Source organism: Corylus avellana, chromosome 10 (genome assembly GCF_965113065.1).
Source record: "Corylus avellana chromosome 10, dhCorAvel1.hap1.2, whole genome shotgun sequence".
NCBI lineage: Eukaryota > Viridiplantae > Streptophyta > Magnoliopsida > Fagales > Betulaceae > Corylus > Corylus avellana.
In genome coordinates this window covers 15,952,296-15,973,934 of record NC_142499.1, presented here as the reverse complement: position 1 = coordinate 15,973,934, position 21,639 = coordinate 15,952,296, and the positions used below count along the sequence as shown (strand labels likewise).

General features: G+C 36.4%; 1 protein-coding gene across 1 annotated transcript; it reads right to left on the bottom strand.

Moving 5' to 3' along the window:
• Positions 1-13,083: 13,083 nt before the first annotated feature.
• On the bottom strand, positions 13,084-13,876 carry LOC148583405 (uncharacterized). Its single transcript, XM_088511403.1, has 3 exons — positions 13,685-13,876; positions 13,394-13,585; positions 13,084-13,290 (listed from the first exon to the last, which is right to left on the bottom strand). Exons 1-3 carry the CDS (start codon positions 13,874-13,876, stop codon positions 13,084-13,086), a joined length of 591 nt encoding a protein of 196 aa, XP_088367529.1.
• Positions 13,877-21,639: the final 7,763 nt, after the last annotated feature.

Sequence of the window (21,639 nt, the reverse complement as noted above, 5' to 3'; positions counted from 1 at the left end):
TATTAAATGCATTCTGAAATTAGGTCCGCTTTTATCGGTGTGAGTCACTATAGTCATTTGCCTCTTTTAATAATTTTAGCTATTACTTTTACTCATTTCAAAGAAAAATACTAATTTGACTTGTTTGCTGGTTTACCTCTAGCAGCATATTTATATTTTTTCTTTGAGAATTTATAACTTCAAATATATGTTTTCTTATGCAAACAGCATGACAGCCCCCATAATACCTCCTAGTGCAATTCAATCTGGGGAGACGGATATGCAGGTTACAGGTTTGTTGGTCCACATTCCACATTGCAGCTTTAGAAGATTAATTATTTTTTGTCTATTGTAGTCGTTCTCTGAACTGAAAAGTAGGGCCGGCAATTTTGACACGACCCGCGAATCCGACACGAACACGACACGAAAAAACAGGTATTGGGTTTGGGCTAATCGGGTTCGGGTCGTAATCGGGTCTACCCGATTAAGACCCGAAAATTTCGTGTCTGGCGGGTCGACCCGTCGGGTCTGGCGGGTCGACCCGCCAGACCCGGGTTTTTTTTTTTTTTGCCTTTTTTCTGGACCCGGCGACCCGGCAACCCGGTTTCTCGCCTCACGCACGCACGATTGCTTTGCGGTCTCGCCTCACTTCACGTCAGTGACTCAGTGGTCAGTTTACACTTTACAACTTTATCACTTTATCACTTTCTCTTCTTGTTGGTATAGTGGGAAAGGAAGGGGATGGATGATGTGTTTCCATATGGGCCCACCATGTTCCATCCAGTTAATTAGAAGAAGAAGAAGAAGAAGAAGAAGAAAGAGGAAAGTATTGACTTTGTCTAAAAAGTTTTCCTCTCCATCGAATAGAAGTAGTAGGATTAAAAAAAAAAAAAAAAAAAACTCTTTCTCCAAAAGCCTGAATTATGTAAAAAAGTTGAACAAGAAGGAGTAGTGATTCGTTCAACAAGAGGGAATACATAATAGATATACAGGGGATCCTTTTAGGAGATTAAGCGAAAATTGTAAGCATAATACTTACTAACCCTACACTCGATGTTTTATTGAGTAAATTGTACAATGTTTTTAGTGTGATTATGTGGCCCTGTATATTTTGGGAAATTATTATGATAAATTATGTTGATATGATATATTACATGCATTTAAATAAATGTGTTAAAGGAAAATGAAGTGAAAATTTTGTAAAAGATAGGTATCTCGTGGTTAAGTGGGGTTATACACTTAACAGTTAACAACCCAATGCTAGTAAGGTGAAAACAAAAATGTTTCCTCGGTCAGTTAACAACCCAACGCTCAGCTTCTCATGGTGGGTCATAGTGATTTCTTCATGTTGATATGATATATTACATGCATTTCCAATTTTTTTTTTTTTTTCTTATCCTTTATTAAAACCTTTAATCTCTTAGAAGTTAGAACTCAATTTTTTGCATTGACTATATTGATGTATTAGTATTATTATTACAATTTTGAATTTTAATTTTTTTTTTTAAAAAAAAATTATAGTTTAGGGTAATCGGGTCGTGTCGGGTCGTGTCTACCCATTTATACCCGGTTATTTTAAACGGGTAAAACGGGTCGTGTCGGGTTACCCGATTATTTTCGTGTCATAATCGTGTCAACCCGATTACCCGTTTAGCTAAACGGGTCGTGTCTGGGTATAGGCTAATCGTGTAACGGGTACCCGCGGGTCTAATCGGGTCGTGTATGGGTACCCATTTTGCCACCCCTACTGAAAAGCATGAATTTGAAAATGATTTTTAGCCAAAATGTTTGTTTCTAAGTAGCTATATATTGCCATGAGCCTTTATGTTCCTCCTAATTTCTTTTCTTCTATTATAATTTCTGTCACATTTTTATTACGAAATAATAATTGGTCTCGTTATAAATTTTCAATTATTCAAATGAAAGCATTGAACATGTACAACTCAATGCATATTTCTGTTATTGTGTATAATTTGGAACGTGGACAAGTCATACAAAGGTTGTTATGTGATAATTTAAAAGTTTACATGCGTCTTATGTCACTTAATGTTGGAATATTTGATACTAAAGGAACGTGGACAACTCAATGCCTTTCCTAGCTCAGTTGCCTCAAAGGCTTAAAGTTTGGCAAAATGGCAGTATTATTTAGGAGTAGAAGCTACCTTTTGTCAGTATTATTTTAGGAGTAGAAGCTAGAAAATCTTACTAGCTTGGACAGATTATGGCAAATTATTGCCATTTTGCAGCTGCCTGCTGGATTGTTCGCGGATCTCTTGATTTAGTAAACAAAATCACTGCCTAGCTGAGGGGAAAAGTAAGATGTCAGTGTCATATGACGACATTCATTCACGCTTAACTTCACAGAGATGGAGATGTGCCACCATGCTCCGGTGGACTATTTGCATTCATGGGTTCTCAATGTTTCTGAGTAGAAAAGACATGCAAGACCTTGGTTATTGGGCATTCCAAGTTTTCCAACCCTGCAACTGTAACTTTGACCTGTAGTTAGATGGCCTTAATTAGCCAAACATGCATTAGAACTCTACAGAATGCCAAGAGACCTTATTTTGATGTCTATGTTCCCAGATTCCCTTGCCATACTCCTCCGTTGGTCCTCTAAACCAAATTACCCTTTCATCTTTTAACCCCATGTAGCATGTTAGTCCATTAATGAATGTATATGTGCCTCTTAATGCTCTTAATCTGAATATAGTACCAAAATTATGTTGGGTGGAACAGATTTAGTTATGTCACCGGATGGGATTCAGAGAGCCTTTTGAGATTATTCATCAAACCAAAATTGACCCATCATGATTGTACATATAGCAGATGTCTAGTGTCTTCTGTGTTATTATAGATTCAATTATCTTAAAATTCCAAAATTTGAGGTTGTACATTAGGCACAACCTCAAAATTTGATCAATTGTTTTGAGGTTGTGCCTCCCAGTATTGTTTTCATTGTGATCAATTCAATTGTCTCCAATTTCCAAAATTTGAGATTATACAATAGGGATGTTTCTTTTAAGTCATTCAACATTCAGCTATCTCCAATTTATATCTGTTTTTGCTAAATTTGTACTAATATGCATTCAGTTATCTCCAATTTGTATCTATTTTTGCTAAATTTGACGTAATGTGTTTTTAGTTTTACACTTCCACCATCTTTTAAAGTTTTTGTGCATACCTTCCTCTTGTATTCAGGTTATCTTATGCGGTTTATCATCGCAGCAAATCTTCTTGGACTTCCTGCCATTTCTGTGCCTGTGAGTGTTGCCTATATTTTTCCTAGAATCCTAGCTGATGTGCTCTATGGTTTATGTTTGTCAGGTACTCAGCTTTCATCCTTGGTAATTACAAAATGAGAGAAATAGACTTCGACCTCCATCACCAATTAAGAAATTTAACTCCCACCAATCTTGATACATTTGGAAGCAAAATCTATTAAAATTTAATCCGAAGAATAAAGAAAAGTAAACGAAAGGAAAAACTAGTGGTTTTCTTAATTTTGCTTATTGCTTGCCTTGACTAGGACATTAAATGCTGGATAATTGGAGGAATAACAGATATTTTTAGGGTACTTTAAAACATATCTGGACGTCTATAATGCAAATAAATTGAAGTCTACTTCCCAAGCCGGATTGGTGTTGAAAACCTGCAACAAATATTTGCATTTTGTTCTCCCATTCCATATTATTTTAGGGTACTTTAAAACATATCTGGACGTCTATAATAAAAATAAATTGAAGCCTACTTCCCAAGCTGGATTGGTGTTGAAAACCTGCAATAAATATTTGCATTTTGTTCTCCCACTCCATATCATATACTAATCAGCAAGCAGTTTATTATAATATGAATTGGTTGGGAATTATACTAGTATTTGGTGAACTGCCTTTTATGTTTACGATTTTGTTGGGTTATTATAATGTTTTGGGTCAATTTCTTCAATGCTTTCAGGTGGGTTATGATAAACAAGGACTTCCAATAGGTTTACAACTAATAGGCCTTCCATAAAAGAACCAAAGCTGCCGTGACTTTTTTGAACTTTCCGACCACAAGCACTCCAGACATCAACTGCTAGGGGGCACTCCCATAAGATGTGACACACTGTTTCTGTAGCACTTCAGAATTTTCAAAATTATTTAAATAGATTATTTTGATATTGATGTTATTTTAATATTCATTTTAGCCAAGAATTTAATTCTTGGGAAATCTATGGTGATATAGAGAGTGGTAATTAGAGAATGGTACTTTGTGAAATAATAGGATAGTAAATAGTATAAGAAGAATTGTATTGGTAGGTAGAATAGTAAGGGAAGATAGAATAGTTAATCGTAGGTATAATAGTATTGATATAGTAAAAGGAGGGTAGAATTGTAAATGGAATGTAGAATAGTCAATGGTAGGTATAATAGTGTTGGTAGGTGGAATAGTAAAATAAGGGTAGAATAGTATTTGGTTTTTTCCTATAAATAGAGCTATTTCCCTTCACAAATTTCACCACTCCTCTCCTTTCTCTTTCACATATACTTCCATCTTCCGCTTTCTACTTGATCTTTCTTCTTTCTAAGAGTGTTTACACAGAGCAGAGAGAGAAAGGGCAAGACAAAGCACTGCAAGAAAGAAAGAACACAAGGGAGAACGGACTTGAGAAATTAGTTTCAAAAGATATACTAGTGGTTTTAGTCAGATTGGAGCAACTAGATCCTTCAGACCACTTTTAGCTTCAGTCTAGAGGTAAGTAAATTCACTACCCCTTCTAAAGTTATCGTGTAATGCAATTTATGTATTTTTGTAAATATTCATTTTTATTTACATATTATGAAGTTATATGGCATGCATGAAAGATTTGAGAAAAAGAATTTTGTGAAAAGATGTCGATTATAAGAAATAAGAATAATGATAAGCCCTCCTACATGTTGCCCTAAAAAGCATCAAAAGAAGGGCGAAGAAAAGTGCAAGAAATGAGTTAAATGTTTATGAAATAAGGACACATGTATGAATGAGAGTATTTTTGGCCCCAAGATAAGTAAGGATGAGAGGAGTTCAGTACCGATACTTGAATGGAGGCGAAACCACTGAAGGAGGCTATGCAAGAAGGTGGTGTTCCATCAACATGACCGTTGAGTGCACAAAGAAAGAGTTAATTGACGGTTGGGCATGACTGAGGCCACAGTTCAGTGTCATGGTTACAAGGACCCGCAACCATCGTACACAGGGGTAACAGTGTACATGGGCCATAATATGAGAAAATGATAATATAATTTCAACGGTGATATACTATGACGATTTACAATGATGATTTATAATGATGCATTATGATGATGATTTATGACGATAATTTATTACTAGATGTAATAGTATGTATATGCTACTGGAGATGCAACCGTACATACATATATTATTATGGCTGGTTGTATATATATAAGTAAGGGCGAAGAAAAGTGCAAGAAATGAGTTAAATGTTTATGAAATAAGGACACATGTATGAATGAGAGTATTTTTGGCCCCAAGATAAGTAAGGATGAGAGGAGTTCAGTACCGATACTTGAATGGAGGCGAAACCACTGAAGGAGGCTATGCAAGAAGGTGGTGTTCCATCAACATGACCGTTGAGTGCACAAAGAAAGAGTTAATTGACGGTTGGGCATGACTGAGGCCACAGTTCAGTGTCATGGTTACAAGGACCCGCAACCATCGTACACAGGGGTAACAGTGTACATGGGCCATAATATGAGAAAATGATAATATAATTTCAACGGTGATATACTATGACGATTTACAATGATGATTTATAATGATGCATTATGATGATGATTTATGACGATAATTTATTACTAGATGTAATAGTATGTATATGCTACTGGAGATGCAACCGTACATACATATATTATTATGGCTGGTTGTATATATATTTATGAATTTTTTTAAAAAAAACTAAGGACAAGGAGTAAAACTATTTTATGGTTGTGGACTTTACTTGTTGGGCCCCTTTGGGTTCATTGAGTTTTATTTCTTGTTTTCAGGTAGAAAGGACACTGGAATAGGAGGTTATAATGGGAGCGGGAATAATTATTAACTTTCAAAGTCTTTTTATATCAGTTATTGTAATAATATGATATTCCGCAACTAAAGTTTAATGTTTTTTAATTTCGCTTATAATAAAATCTCTTGAAGAATGTTTTATACATTTATCGTATCCTTTAAAATCAAGTACTTTGATAGACCTTATAGATCTTTGCAAAAACTTTTGTTTTAAAAGAAAAAAAAAATGGCAAACTCAGCCTTAACAGGCTGGGGATGTTACAATTTTGGTATCAGAGCAAAGGTTATAAGGTTCTGCAGACTTTTCAAAAAAAAAAATTGGGTTAATGGGAAGCCACATTCCGGCCAAGTAGAGTATGTATTTTTGTGTGATCTCTAATAAATGATGCATGGGCATTTTTCTAAGGGTTAATTTTTGGTTTAAAAAAAAAAAAAATCATCTTAGTGTGATTAATTTGGAGGAGTTTATTATTGTGATCAAGTTAATGACGAAGATGATTTTATTTTTATTTTTATTTTTATATATAGGTTGTGATCTATAGTATCTGTCCATTTGGATTTGCGGCAATTTTCTTGAGTATTGATCAATAAGAGTATATTTTGAGGTGTATCAAGGATTTAGAAAAGATTATTGATCATGATTTTAAAAAAATAAAAAATAAAATCGTATGATGGTTTTACGGATTTAGGTTGCGAGATGATTTGTGTAAGTAACTTGGTGACAAAATGCATTTTGGTTGTGAGATGAATTGTGTAAATGACTTGGTAATAAATGGTCTTATGGATGTCGGTTGTGAAATGATTCTTGTAACTGAATTAATGATATAAGAGTTTATATGAGTTTTTGATAATAGCCAAAGTTTGGTTGATGACAATAATGGCTCTATGATTGATGTTGTAATATATGGATTGATGAATAGAGATTACGTAGTGACATGAAGTGAATGCCTATGTATTGCAAGGATAAATGCAAATGAGGTATACCCTGGAATCTATAAGATATTTTGATATTTACATTTGTGGTTTAAGGATTTTGATATTTTCAAATGATTGTGATGACTTTAAAGTACAATTCATGAAATCTTTTAGGTGATTCTTAGAATTTGAGGTGTTAGGTTTTATGTAATTAAGGTAAACTATATTGAAGTGACGCTTAACGTTTTGAAGATGAATTGGTGCTCCTAGGTTGTGGATGATATTTAAATTTTGAGGCATTAGTGGTTATGGTATTATGAGAATTTTAGTTACATACCAAAGCTTTTGATATGATTTTCTTTCACTAGGTAAAGATGATGGATTATTATTCTTGAGGTAATTTGAAGCATAAAGGTAAGAGTTGAACGACAATATGATATAGTAATATGATCTAAATTTCTTTTATAAGATATATGTTCAATGATATTCAGGTATTTTAGATGTTGATAACATATGATTGTGCATATTTAAATGTTTTATTGAGTGATTAACTTGTTAAACAGATTGTTTGTTTAAAGGAAGTTATTTCAATGACAGAATGATAACATAATGAATATTGAATGAGAATTGAATGATTATGAAAAGAAATGTTAGGAGAACAAGCTCCTTATAATATTACACACTAGTGTCCATTACTAAAAAAACAAAAAAGAAAGAAAAAAAAAAAGAAAAGAAAAATAATTTGTTGCATAAAGAGACACGTGGTAATGATGAGCAGATGATTCCTCAGAGCTACTCCAGGAAGATTATTTCTGCACAAAGAAAATCTAGTATGAGCAGAATCGTATATATTTATATAATTGAATTATCAAAGATAATATTTATTTCTAATGAGGTACCCGACTAGAGCTTGTGCGGAGAAACGTGCAACACCCCTGGACATCGACCCGGAGTTTTTCGTGTTGTCATTAAAGACAATTGGTATTCTTCTCCATTTCTAGCACCTTTGGTCTCAAGTATTCTGCGTAAGATAACACCAGCTTTTTCAGCTAAATATTCTCCTGCTTCAAATCCACATGTTTTCGTTTGTAGTAATTAAGCAGTTGCTGTAAGACCCCAATTTGGTTTCTTAAGACTTTCAGCTCAACATTTCTGGCACTCAAACATCGTGCCATGTCAGAAACTGAAGTAGCACCTTGGATACTGAACGCCAATGAATTATTAATAGCATCAGTATCCGACCTATCAACTAACAATGTTTGATCCCGTGGAATTACGAAACCTTTGGCCACCGCTACAGCAGTAGAATCGTGGAGCATGACAGAATTGTGAATAGAGATAAGACGATTGTCAAAGACGAAAGTTGACTGCCATGCGTCAGGATGTGCAGCAGGTTCATTAGGGTGTGCAACAGGTACGGCGGCATGTATAGCAGGCACTTCAGAGGGAACAGCAGGCACGTTTGGCTGCACGTTAGGCATAACAATGGGTTGTGCTGTAGGAGTAACATTCAAATCGATGTTGTTAACGGATGATAATGATCCTGCCATATTTAGGAGAGTAAGGAAAATAGTTGAGAATACAAAGAATTTGGGAGAGATGAAGTATTAGGAATAAGTGTACAGAAGAGACCGAGCGTTAGAAATTGAAGAGATTTTTTTTGAAGTTTCTGGAAGCAGCAGACGAATGGCTTTAAAGAAACTTTTCACTTCAGGTGAAGTAAACGGTAAACAAGAAACGTTAGGCGACCTCGGGCCGCGAAGGATTTTTGTCAAAAGATCTTGTTGCAGTAGGATCTGGTCTCCTGTCATAAATTCGACTGACATCATTAGACTTTCAGGGCTCATTTTTTCAAACTTACTATTCACTCAACGACTTTGAATTCCATGCTTGGGCAACTGAATGAATTGTCATGCCAACGCGCACCACACACGCTCATTCATTATCCAGAAATCCTTCCTATAAATTCATACCTCTTTCTCCATTGCAACACATGCCTTCTAATCATACCCCTTCACCTGAGATCTTCTGCTAATAGCCTTCCATACAATGAAAGCTCGACTTTTCTCCTAGTTGAGCGTATCCTCAAGAGAAAAATGCATCATCACGACTTGATTCACAAACCTAACACCTTATACTCTCAGTAGTAAACCATTGAAGCAAGATTATCTTTGATCATGTCCTGATGAAGCAAGATTACCCTTGATCATGCTTCTCAGGCTAAATATCTCTCTTTTCTTCAAGTCTTCATACATGACAGAGGAGAGAGAGCATCTGATGTGGGTATTTTGAAAGTCTTGGAAAAGAGTCACATGCATATCATGTCCTAAAATGCTTATCAAATCTTCATTTCTGAAAAACAACAGGACTATCTATTTCTCTTTTTTCTCTTCTTGACCTTGTAAGACTCAAGGGAGAGAAATTATAACATGAGTGTTTTGGGACTTCCAGCTTGGAAACTTACCCATATCTTGCTCTGCTTGCTTATCAATTTCATCTCTAGAATGTAGCAAAGCACAGTATGTATTAGTCAAGAATGGATGAGAATCTTACATTTAATGTAATCGTGTATTTCAATTGAGTTGGACTAATAATTAAGAGTTTTTTTTGTTGAGTTATGAGTTATCAGGTAAAGATGTAGTACAAAGAGATTTTCGCTGATATTGTAACACTGACACAAGATTTGGGATAAGAAAATAGAAACGGTTGTGTATTTAGAATGAATCGAATTATGATGTCATTTCTAAGGTACATTCATGTAATGATGTTTTTGAGAGATATAAACTGTAGAATGTTGGTGCTATTTACTTTTATGGATTTATGATGGTGAGAAGTTAATAATCATCAAATTAATATTTCGTATACATGATTTGGAATACTGAGATACTGAGGAAAATATAGGCAGAGATGATTTTTACATCTTTTTGGTAAGATTAATACAAAGAGATTTTCGCTGATATTGTAACACTGACACAAGATTTGGGATGAGAAAATAGAAACAGTTGTGTATCTAAAATGAATCGAATTATGATGTCACTTCTGAGGTACATTCATGTAATGATGTTTTTGAGAGATATAAACTGTAGAATGTTGGTTCTGTTTACTTTTACGGATTTATGATGGTGAGAAGTTAATAATTATTAGGGCATCATATTAATATTTCGTATACATGATTTGGAATACTGAGATACTGAGGAAAATATAGGCAAAGATGATTTTTACATCTTTTTGGTAAGATTAATTAAATTAGATCGAGGAAATTATTGCGGGCTCGCAAGAAGGACTATAGTGTTTAGAGGTATGGACTAGTGATCACATGATTGTTGGGGATGAATAATTCGATTGTTGTTATTGAGGTTGAAAAAAAATGGAAAAGATTTTAGGTAAGATTCTAGTGTGGACTGATGAACGATTGCAGAAATCGAGACTTTAGACAGTGAATAAGATTTACTCCTAGAAGACGAAGATGAAATTTCAACATGATAAAAGTGAATATTGGAGAGTAGGCTCTGATGAATGATTGAAAGGAATATTTTAAATCTGAATCGCTCAATTTGAAGATCGGACGATAATATTATAGGCTTTAATTTCAATGACGAAATTCCAATAAGGAAGGAAGATTGTAGTGCCTCAGAATTTTCAAAGTTATTTAAATAGATTATTTTAATGATGATGTAATTTTAATATTCATTTTAGTCAAGGATTTTAATTCTTGGAAAATCTATGGTGATACAGAGAGTGGTAATTAGAGAATGGTAATTGATGAAATAATAGGATAGTAAATAGTATAGGAAGAATTGTCTTGGTAGGTAGAATACTAAGGGAAGATAGAATAGTTAATGATAGGTATAATAGCATTGATATAGTAAAAGGATGACAGAATTGTAAATGGAATGTAGAATAGTCAATGGTAGGTATAATAGTGTTGGTAGGTGGAATAGTAAAATAAGGGTAGAATTGTAAATGGAAGGTAGAATAGTATTTGGTTTTTTCCTATAAATAGAGCTCTTCCCCTTCACAAATTTCACCACTCCTCTCCCTTCTCTTCCACATATACTTCCTTCTTCCGCTTTCTACTTGGTCTTTCTTCTTTCTAAGAGTGGTTACACAGAGCAAAGAGAGAAAGGGCGAGACAAAGTGCTGCAAGAAAGAAAGAACACGAGAGAGAACGGACTTGAGAAATTAGTTTCAAAAGATATACTAGTGATTTTAGTCAGATTGGAGCAACTAGATCCTTCAGACCACTTTTAGCTTCAGTCTAGAGGTAAGTAAATTCACTACCCCTTCTAAAGTTATCATGTAATGCAATTTATGTATTTTTGTAAATATTCATTTTTATTTATATATTATGAAGTTATATGGCATGCATGAAAGATTTGAGAAAAAGAATTTTGTGAAAAGATGTTGATTATAAGAAATAAGAATAATGATAAACCCTCCTACATGTTGCCCTAAGAAGCATCAAAAGAAGGACGAAGAAAAGTGCAAGAAATGAGTTAAATGTTTATGAAATGAGAGCACATGTATGGATGAGATTAATGGCCCTAAGATAAGTAAGGATGAGAGGAGTTTGGTATCGATACTCGAATGGAGGCGAAACTACTGAAGGAGGCTATGCAAGAATGTGGTATTCCATCAACATGACCGTTGAGTGCACCAAGAAAGAGTTAATTGACGGTAGGGCATGGCTGAGGCCACAGTTCAGTGCCATGGTCACAAGGACCCACAACCCTCGTACACAGGGGTAACAGTGTACATGGGCCCTAATATGAGAAAATGATAATATAATTTCAACGATGATATACTATGATGATTTACAACGATGATTTACAATGATAATTTATAATGATGCATTATGATGATGATTTATGACAATGATTTATTACTAGATGTAATAGTATGTATATGCTACTGGAGATGCAACCGTACATACGTATATTATTATGGCTGGTTGTATATATATTTGTGAAAACATTTTTTTTAAATTGAGGACAAGTAGTAAAACTATTTTATGGTTGTGGACTTTACTTGTTGGGCCCCTTTGGGCTCATTGAGTTTTATTTCTTGTTTTCAGGTAGAAAGGACGCTGGAATAGGAGGTCGGAATGGGGGCGGGAATAACTATTAACTTTCAAAGTCTTTTCATATCAGTTATTGTAACAATATGATATTCTACAACTAAAGTTAATGTTTTCTAATTTCACTTGTAATAAAATCTCTTGAAGAATGTTTTATATATTTATCGTATCCTTTAAAATCAAGTACTCTGATAGACCTTATAGATCTTTGCAAAAAAAATTGTTGTAAAGGAAGAAAAGTGGCAAACTCAGCCTTAACGGGCTTGGGATGTTACAGTTTCAGTCTCCTGTTGGCAAAAAATGCATGTATCCTCCCTTATGACTCCTCTCTTACAAAGTTATCTTTGGTGGGTAAAATATTTTGAAGAAAACTTTAGCTGCATTAGGAACCTCCAAACCCCATAATGTTTTCCACAAAGGATAGTACCCGGAATGTACAGACCCTTTCCCAAATCTCCTAGCCTACCTTTCCATTTCCATATGATATGCACTACGCACGGTAAAAGAGCCCGAAGTATTTGCTCTCGAAATAAGTCGGTCCAGCTGCTCATACTTACTTAAGGGATGCTTACATATTAAAGCCACTTCATCATCGTGGAAAAGTGCATTAAGTAGAAGGATATTCTAGCTCCGTGTCCGTGCATCAATCAACTCTCCAACCATAGCATCCATCGGCAACAGGGTGGATTGTGACTAAATGGCATAAGTTGTTGGTCTAGGGACTCATTTTTCCTTCCAGATCTTAATTAGTTTTCCATCTCCAACTCGCCACTACAACCCCTACTGAAGGAGCTCCCGAGCCGCAAGAATGCTCCGCCAGGCAAACGAAGGCCTGCTTCCCTTTTTGGCCTCTAGGAAAGAACCCCCATAAAAATACTTGGCTGCAAAAATCCTCCCCACCAAGCTGTTAGGTTCTTGCACTAGTCTCTATCCTTGTTTGGCAAGGAGAGCGTTATTAAAGGAATGGAGATCGCGAAAGCCCAGCCCTCCATTCGTCTTTGTCAAGCCCATCTTAGCCCAACTCATCCAATGAATTTTTGGGTCATTCTCCTTGTGTCCCACCAGAATTTCTACATAGAATAGTTAATTTCCGGACACAATTCTTTGGGCAATAAGAATACACTCATACAATAAGTGGGTATAGCCTGAATCACAGCTTTTAGCAACACCTCATTTACAACCTGGGATAGAAACATGTTCTTCCTATCATTAATCTTCTTTTTTGACCTTCTCAGAAATATGCTAGAATTCTTGGATTCTGGATTTCCACACCAAAGCTGGTAAGCCCAAATAATGATCATACCGTTTCGAGGCCAGGACTCCTATCAATTGCAGCAACTCCATACGAGTCCCATGGCTAGTGTTTCGGCTAAAAAATACCGATGTCTTGTCTTTGTTAAGCCTTTGACCCAACGCCCATTCATATACTTCCAGAAAATTCGACAAAACTTGCCATTCAGTTAAAGAAGCCTTGCAAAACAGTAAGTTGTCGTCAGCAAAAAACAAATGATTTAGTCTAGGCCCTTTCGAAGAGGTAGGAACTCCTCGAAGTAACCCCAACTGCTCAGCTTGCTGAAATTGAGAACTCAAAACTTCTGCACATAAAAGAAACAATTAAGGGGAAAGAGGGTCCCCCTGTCGTAATCCTCTAGTTGGGAGAATATTTCCCACTGGCTGCCCATTAACAAGGATTGAATATGTGACCGTGGTAATGCATTCCATAATGAGAACTAGCCAACGAGGAGCAAAACCCATCTGTAGCATCACGGCTTCCAAGAAACCCCACTCCACACGATCATAAGCCTTACTCATATCGAGTTTGATGGCAATGTATCCCTCCTTACCCCACATGCGAGAGTGCATCGTATGTAAAGTCTCATACGCTACCAATATGTTGTCCGAGATTAATCTCTCTGGTATAAAGGCACTTTGATTGCTAGAAATAGTTGTTGGGAGAATAATTTTCAATCTGCTAGCCAAAGCTTTAGCCCCTATTTTGTACAGCACATTGCACAGGCTAATAGGTCAATATTCAGTCACGGGTTGGGTTTTTAATTTTTGGAATCAAAGCAATGTATGTATGATTAACAGCCGCATCCAATCTCCTTGTCTCAAAAAAATTCAACACTGCAGAACATACCTCGTTTCCCACTTCCATCTAGTTATGTTGATAAAAGCATACTAGAAATCCATCCAAACCCGGGGATTTGAGGGGTGCCATCTGTTGGATCGCAAGTCTGACTTCATCATGGGTGAATGCACGGAGAAGCTGTTCGTTCATTTTCGGAGTCATGCAGCAAGACAAAGAGGTGAGGCACTGGTCCACGCCACTCAAGTTGGAAGTCGAAAACATACCCCTATAATAGTCAATGAATGCATCTTCAATTTTCTCTGGAGAAGAATGAGTTGAATCTGTTTCATCAACAATAGAATGAATACTATTAGCTCTTCGTCATTGGTTGATACATGCATGGAAAAATTTCGAGTTCCTATCCCCCGCCTTCATCTTGAGCAATTAATTCACTGACTTCTTTCGGAGCTGTCTATATTTTCCTGCATCCAAAATTCCCTCCCCCAATTGGAGGTGAGCAATTTCGCTTGTTTTGGAATTAATGAGCCTCTTAACGGGCCTTCTATTTGTCTTGGCCCATATTGTCAACTCTTCTTTGCTTCATTCCAGTTTCTGCTCCACCCTCTGCCAAGCGTTTGCCTCCAGGTTCACTACCCTCCATATTTGTTGGATAATTTTTTGTGGTCTTTCCATCGATCCCACGCAGCTTCATATCGAAATTTTTTATGCCGTGGCCAATGTCCCCTTTGAGGCTTGCTAAACTTGATGAGCAAGGGAGTGTGATCAGAGTTATGGTTGGCTAAGACCTCCATAACCCTCACTGTATATTCGTCCTTCCGTTCGTTAGTTGCCATAGCCCTGTCCAACCCTTCTTTGACAAAATCTTCTCCTTGCCGCATGTTACACCATGTGAAACGTGCTCCTGTGTAGCCAATGTCATGTAGCCGACATTGACTCAAGGCGTCACAAAAATCTCTCATTTGCCATCAAGGTTTGATAGCCCCACCGAACTTCTCAAAGTCCTTAGTGATCTCATTAAAGTCACCATTCACCAACGCAAAGCCAGGCTTCTGAGGGGGAAGAATGTAAGTGGCGTAGGAGATTCCATGCTGCATGCCGCTTCCCAACATCGGGCGGACCATAAAACCCCGTAAACTTCCATGTGCTCCCATTAACTTCCATCTGAACTTTTGCATTCACATGGCGTCAACTATAGTTTTGAATTTCCACGTTAATGTCCTCACTCCACATCAATGCCAACCCACCAGTACATCCCACACTGTCCACCACAAATATGCTACTATAGCCCGTTCTTGCTTTAATAATCTCCATGCGGTGTGACAGTAACTTGGTTTCCATCAGGAAAACCAGTTTGGATCTCTTTTCCTTCACCAACCGGCAAAGGTCCCGAACTACCTGGAGGTTCTCAAGCCTCCGATAGTTCCAACTTAAAAGACTCATAATGGGCGGCGGGGCTGGTCTCCAGCCTCCGTCAAAACAATGTTGAGAGAATCGAAAGTGGAGGCTGTGACTCCCTCATTCTTCCTCTTCTCCGAGCTTGAAAAATCACCAGCCATTCTTTCGATAACTGTCCCCAACTCACTCCCCGTTTCATCTCACTGCGCTTCTTTGGTGATGGTGCGTCTTCTTGGGCTTGTAGGTGTTAGGCTAGTATGGCTGCAAGTTCAGCCACCTTTGGCCCAGCCAAGCCCACTGTCGATTCCACTAGAGTCTTCAGTCCAATTTTATGGTAAACACGTGTGTTTCTTGAGGCTCCCCCTATTCCACGTTTCTTCTCTACCCCCATACCTTTTTTTGAAATTCCCCGATCAATGCCATCCATTGCTTTATGAGAATTAAATTCTCCAAATAAAAATTCCCCAATTTCAGGTAGTGACTTATTCACCAAAATCTCCTCTAGCTGGAAAGGAGAAGTTCCCTATATTCCCGCCAAATTTGAATTTTCTATATTCTTTCCTTTTCCTGCTCTTTTGTCCATCCACATAGGATCCCTATATTTTGAACCATCCAGGTCAGCTCTTTCCTTTACTGAATCGACAAACTTTCGAGATTGTGGGGATTGGAGCGTATCACGTCTGCTTTCCTTATGTGCATATTCCCCATACACGGAGCCTCCGTCGTCTCTCCGAGCCGCCGCCCTACCGAAATCGTCATCGTTGGAATCTCCACACTGTGTGCCTCCTCGTTAACCCGTCCTTCTTTCACGTTCTTGGCATTTTCGGATGCTTCATTTCTAGAATGTTTGGACGGTGCTGAAAGTCACCCATAGCTCTTCTCGACCTTCCTTGTCGGTGAAGAAGCTCTCAACCACGGACCGTAATCTGTTGTAACCTCCTGGTTTTTCAGCACGTTCCTCTTCAGACATCCCTCATGACCATGGATAATCACATCACAATGGTAGCAGAACTTTGAAAGCCTTTCATATAGAAAAGTGATCCAAAACGATTCCCCTTCAAATTTTAACTTCCGTCCTCACGGGAGAGGTTTGGATAGATCTATTAGAATTTTTACACACAGGAACTCCCCCCATCCGATTCCATCCTTATCCGTATCAACCTTTTCCGCCTTCCCAACTGAAGATCCTATTTTAAGTCCACATCCCTTTCCATGCATGCCAGAGGCAAGTTTTCATTCGTACCCAGAAGTACGCTTTTTCAAAAGTAATCCTCGATGGGGGAGTTCGACCATCAAAATCGTTGACCAGGAATAGATTCTGTTCAAAGACCCAAGGCCGACCCTCCACCACCCGTGACTTATCCCGGGCCTCTTCGAATTCAATTAGAAACAAGTTTTCTCCCAAAACTTTGAATGTTAGGGTTCCCGACAATCGCCACGAGTCAATCTGCCACCAGTTTACCCACAATGCAAGATTAACCTCTTGTGACTGTCCCCACCACCTCATTTGCCTTGATTTCTACATCCAGATCTTCTTCCGCCGACAGGGAGAAATTCTCCCATGGTTTCAGTAAGTCATCCACCATATTTTGAGACAAAAACGGCAAGCTACTCTTACAACTTCAAGCAAGTAGGAGATACCCTCTCTCTCTTCATTCGCTATACATTGAATTGGATTAACCAGGAGTGCTGGTTGTGAATAAGTGTAGTGTCCCAGAATTTTCAAAGCTATTTAAATAGATTATTTTGATAATGATGTTATTTTAATATCCATTGTAGCTAAGGATTTTAATTCTTGGGAAATTTATGAGAGTGGTAATTAGAGAATGGTAATTGGTGAAATAATAGGATAGTAAATATGTAGCACCTCAGATTTTGAAAGTCTTATTTTAGAGATATTAATTTGATGCTATGATTATATTCATATTAGGCAATGATGTTAATTCTTGAGAAATTTATGATATTGTATGAATGGTAATTGGAAATTGGTAGGTAGAATAGTAAGTGGTAGGTGGAATAGTAAGTGGTAGGTGAAATAGTAAGTGGTAGGTAGAATAGTAAGTGGTAGGTGGAATAGTAGGTGGTAGGTGAAATAGTAAGTAGTAGGTAGAATAGTAAGTGGTAGGTGGAATAGTAGGTGGTAGGTGAAATAGTAAAATGAGGGTATAATTGTAAATTGAAGGTAGAATAGTGTTTGATTTTCTCCTATAAATAGAACTCTTCTCCTTCACAATTTTCACAACTCATCTCCTCTCCCATCTCTTGCATATATATTCTTCCTTCTTCCGCTTTTTACTCGGTCTTTCTTCTTTCTAAGAGTATTTACTCAAAACAGAGAGAGAAAGGGCGAGACCAAGCGCTACAAGAAAGAAAGAACACAAGAGATAGCGGACTTTAGAAATTAGTTTCAAAAGATATACTAGTGGTGTTAGTCATATTGGAGCAACTGGATTCCTTCATACCACTTTTAGCTTCAGTCTAGAGGTAAGTAAATTCACTACCCCTTCTAAAGTTACTTCATGTCATGCTATTTATTCATTCTTTAGTAAATTGTAAATGATTATTTTATTTACGTATTATGAAGTTATGTTGCATGCATGAAGGATTTCTAAAAGAATTATTTAGAAAGTTTATATTTCTTTAAAGGCTTTTTAAGCACAACAAGTTTATATTTGGAAAAGTTTCCATTTTAAGAAAAGAAAGTTGAGAAATGATGATGATTATAAGAAAGAAAAATGATGATAAACCCTCCTACATGTTGCCTTAAGATGCATCAAAAGAAGTACAAAGAAAAGTACAAGAGATGAGATAAATGTTTATGAAATGAGGGCACATGTATGGAGGAGAGTATTTTTGGCCCCAAGATAAGATAAGATGAGAGTTCGGTACCGATACTCGGATGGAGGCGAAACCACTGAAGGAGGCTATGCCAGAAGGTGGTATTCCATCAACATGACCGTTGAGTGCACCAAGAAAAGAGTTAATTGACGGTCGGGCATGGCTGAGGCCACAGTTCAGTGCCATGGTCACAAGGACCCGCAACCCTCGTGCACAGGGGTAATAGTGTACATGGGCCTTATTATGAGAAAATGATACTATATTTTCAACGATAATATGCTATGATGATTTACAGAGATTATTTATAATGATGCATTATGATGATAATTTATAAAGATGATTTACAACGATGATCTATGCTATGATGATTTACAGAGATTATTTATAATGATGCATTATGATGATAATTTATAAAGATGATTTACAACGATGATCTATTACTAGATGTAATAGTATGTATATGTTACGGGAGATGCAACCGTACATACAGATATTATTATGGCTAGAATTATATTTATTTGCGAAAATGATTTTCAAAACTGAGAACAAGGAGTAAAACTATTTATGGTTGTGGATTTTACTTGCTGGGCCCCCTTTGGGCTCATTCAGTTTTATTTCTTGTTTTCAGGTAGAAATGATGCTGGAATAGGAGGCCGGAATGGGGATGGGAATAATTATTATTTTTCAAAGTCTTTTCATATCAGTGATTGTAATAATATGATATTCCGCAACTAAAGTTTAATGTTTTCTAATTTCACTTGTAATAAAAAAATCTCTTGAATAATGTTTTATACATTTTTCGTATCCTTTAAAATCAAGTACTCTGATAGACCTTATAGATCTTTGCAAGAACTTTTGTTGTAAAAGAAGAAAAGTGGCAAACTCAGCCTTAACGGGCTGGGGATGTTACAATTTTGGTATCAGAGCAAAGGTTATAAGGTTCTGGCAGACTTTTCAAAAAAAAAAAAAAAAAAAAAAAAAAAAAAATTGGGGGGGTTAATGAGAAGCCACATTCCGGCCAAGTAGAGTGTGCATTGTTGTGTGGTCTCTAATAAATGATGCATGAGCATTTTTCTAATGGTTAATTTTTGTTAAAAAAAAAAAAAAAAAAAAAAAAAAAATCATCTTAGTGTGATTAATTTGGAGGATTTTATTATTGTGATCAAGTTAATGACGGAGATGAATTTTTATTTTATAGATAGGTTGTGATCTATAGTATCTGCCTATTCGGATTTGCGGCAGTTTTCTAGAGTATCGATTGATAAGGGTATATTTTAAGGTGTCTCGAGGATTTAGAAAAGATTATTGATCATGATTTAAAAATCGTATGATGATTTTATAGATTTAGGTTGCGAGCTAATTTGTGAAATTAATTTGGTGACAAAATTGTTTTATTGATTTAGGTTGTGACACAAATGGTGTAAGTGACTTAGTAACGAATGGTCTTATGGATGTCGGTTGTGAAATGATTCTTGAACTGAATTAATGATATAATAGTTTATATGAGTTTTTGGTAATGGCTAAGGTTTGGTTGATGACAATAATGATACTATGATTGATGTTGTAATATATGAATTGATGAATAAGGATTACGTAGTGGCATGAAGTGAATGCCTAAGTACTGCAGGGATAAATGCAAATGAGGTATACCCTAGAATCTATAAGATATTTTGATATATAAATTTGTGGTTTAAGGATTTTGATATTTTTGGATGATTGTGATGACTCTAAGGTACGATTCATGAAATCTTTGAGGTGATTCTTAGAATTTAAGGTGTTAGGTTTTCTATAATTGAGGTAAATTATATTGAAGTGATGCTTAAAGTTTTGAGGATGAATTAGTGCTCCTAGGTTGTGGATAATTTTTGAGGCATTAGTGGATATGAAATTATGAGAAATTTTATTTACATGCCAAAGCTTTTGATATAATTTTCTTTTACTAAGTAAATGGATTATTATTCTTGAGGTAAATTGAAGCATAGAGGTAAGAGTTGAAAGACAATATAATACAGTGATATAATATAGTGACATGATCTAAATTTCTCTTATAAGATATATGTTCAATGATATTAAGGTATTTTAGAGGTTGATAACATGTGATGGTGCATACTTAGATGTTTTATTGAGTGATTAACTTTTTAAACAGATTGTTTGTTTAAAGGAAGTTATTACAATGACAGAATGATTTCATAATGAATATTGAATGAGCACTGAATGATTACGAAAAGAAATGTTTGGAGAACAAGCTCCTTATAATATTACATACCAGTGTCCATAAAAAAAAAAAGAAAAAAAAAAAAAAAAGAAAAAAAAAAGGGAATTTGTTGCATAAAGAGACACGTGATAATGAGATGAGCAGATGATTCCTCAGAGCTGCTCCAGGAAAATTATTTCTGCATAGAGAAAACCTAGTATGAGCAGAATCGTATATATTTATTTAATTGAATCATCAAAGGGAATATTTATTTCTAATGAGGTACCTGACTAGAGCGTGTGAGGAGAGACTTGCAACACCCCTGAACATCGACCCGGAGTTTTTCGTGCTGTCGCTGGAGACGTTCGGTATTCTTCTTCATTTCTAGCACCTTTGGTCCCAAGTATTCTGCGTAGGATAACATCATCTTTTTCAGCTGAGTATTCTCCTGCTTCAAATCCACGTGTTTTCGTTTGTAGTATTTGAGCAGTCGCTGTAAGACCCCGATTTGGTCTCTTGAGACTTTCAGCTCAACATTTCTGGCACTCAAACGTTGTGCCATGTCAGAAACTGAAGCAGCACCTTGGATACTGAATGCCAATGAGTTATTAATAGCATCAGTATCCGACCTATCAGCTAAGAACGTTTGATCCCGTGGAATTACGAGACCTTTGGCCACTGCTACAGCAGTAGAATCATGGAGCATGATAGAATCGTGAATAGTGATAAGACGATTGTCAAAGACAAAAGTTGGCTGCCATACGTTAGGATATGCAGCAGGTTCATTAGGGTGTGCAACAGGTACAACGGGAGGTATAGCAGGCACTTCAGGGGAAATAGCAGACACCTCCGGTTGCACGTCAGGCATAACAATGGGTTGTGCTGCAGGAGCAACATTCAAATCGAGGTTGTTAACGGATGATGATGATACTCCCATATTTAGGAGAGTAAGGAAAAATAGTTGAGAATACGAAGAAATTGGGAGAGATGAAGTACTGAGAAGAGACTAAGCGTTAGGAACTGAAGGAATTTTTGTGAAGTTTCTGGAAGCAGCAGACGAGTAGCTTTAAAGGAATTTTTCACTTCAGGTGAAATAAACAGTAAACA

Excerpts from the sequence above, each read along its gene's own strand:
- LOC148583405 (XM_088511403.1), bottom strand. The coding sequence starts at position 13,876 with ATGCACTCTCGCATGTGGGGTAAGGAGGGATACATTGCCATCAAACTC. Across the intron at positions 13,586-13,684 it reads TCCTTGTTAATGGGCAGCCA|CAAGCTGAGCAGTTGGGGTT; the intron begins GTGGGAAATATT and ends TCTCAATTTCAG. Across the intron at positions 13,291-13,393 it reads TTAACAAAGACAAGACATCG|CTTTGGTGTGGAAATCCAGA; the intron begins GTATTTTTTAGC and ends TGGGCTTACCAG.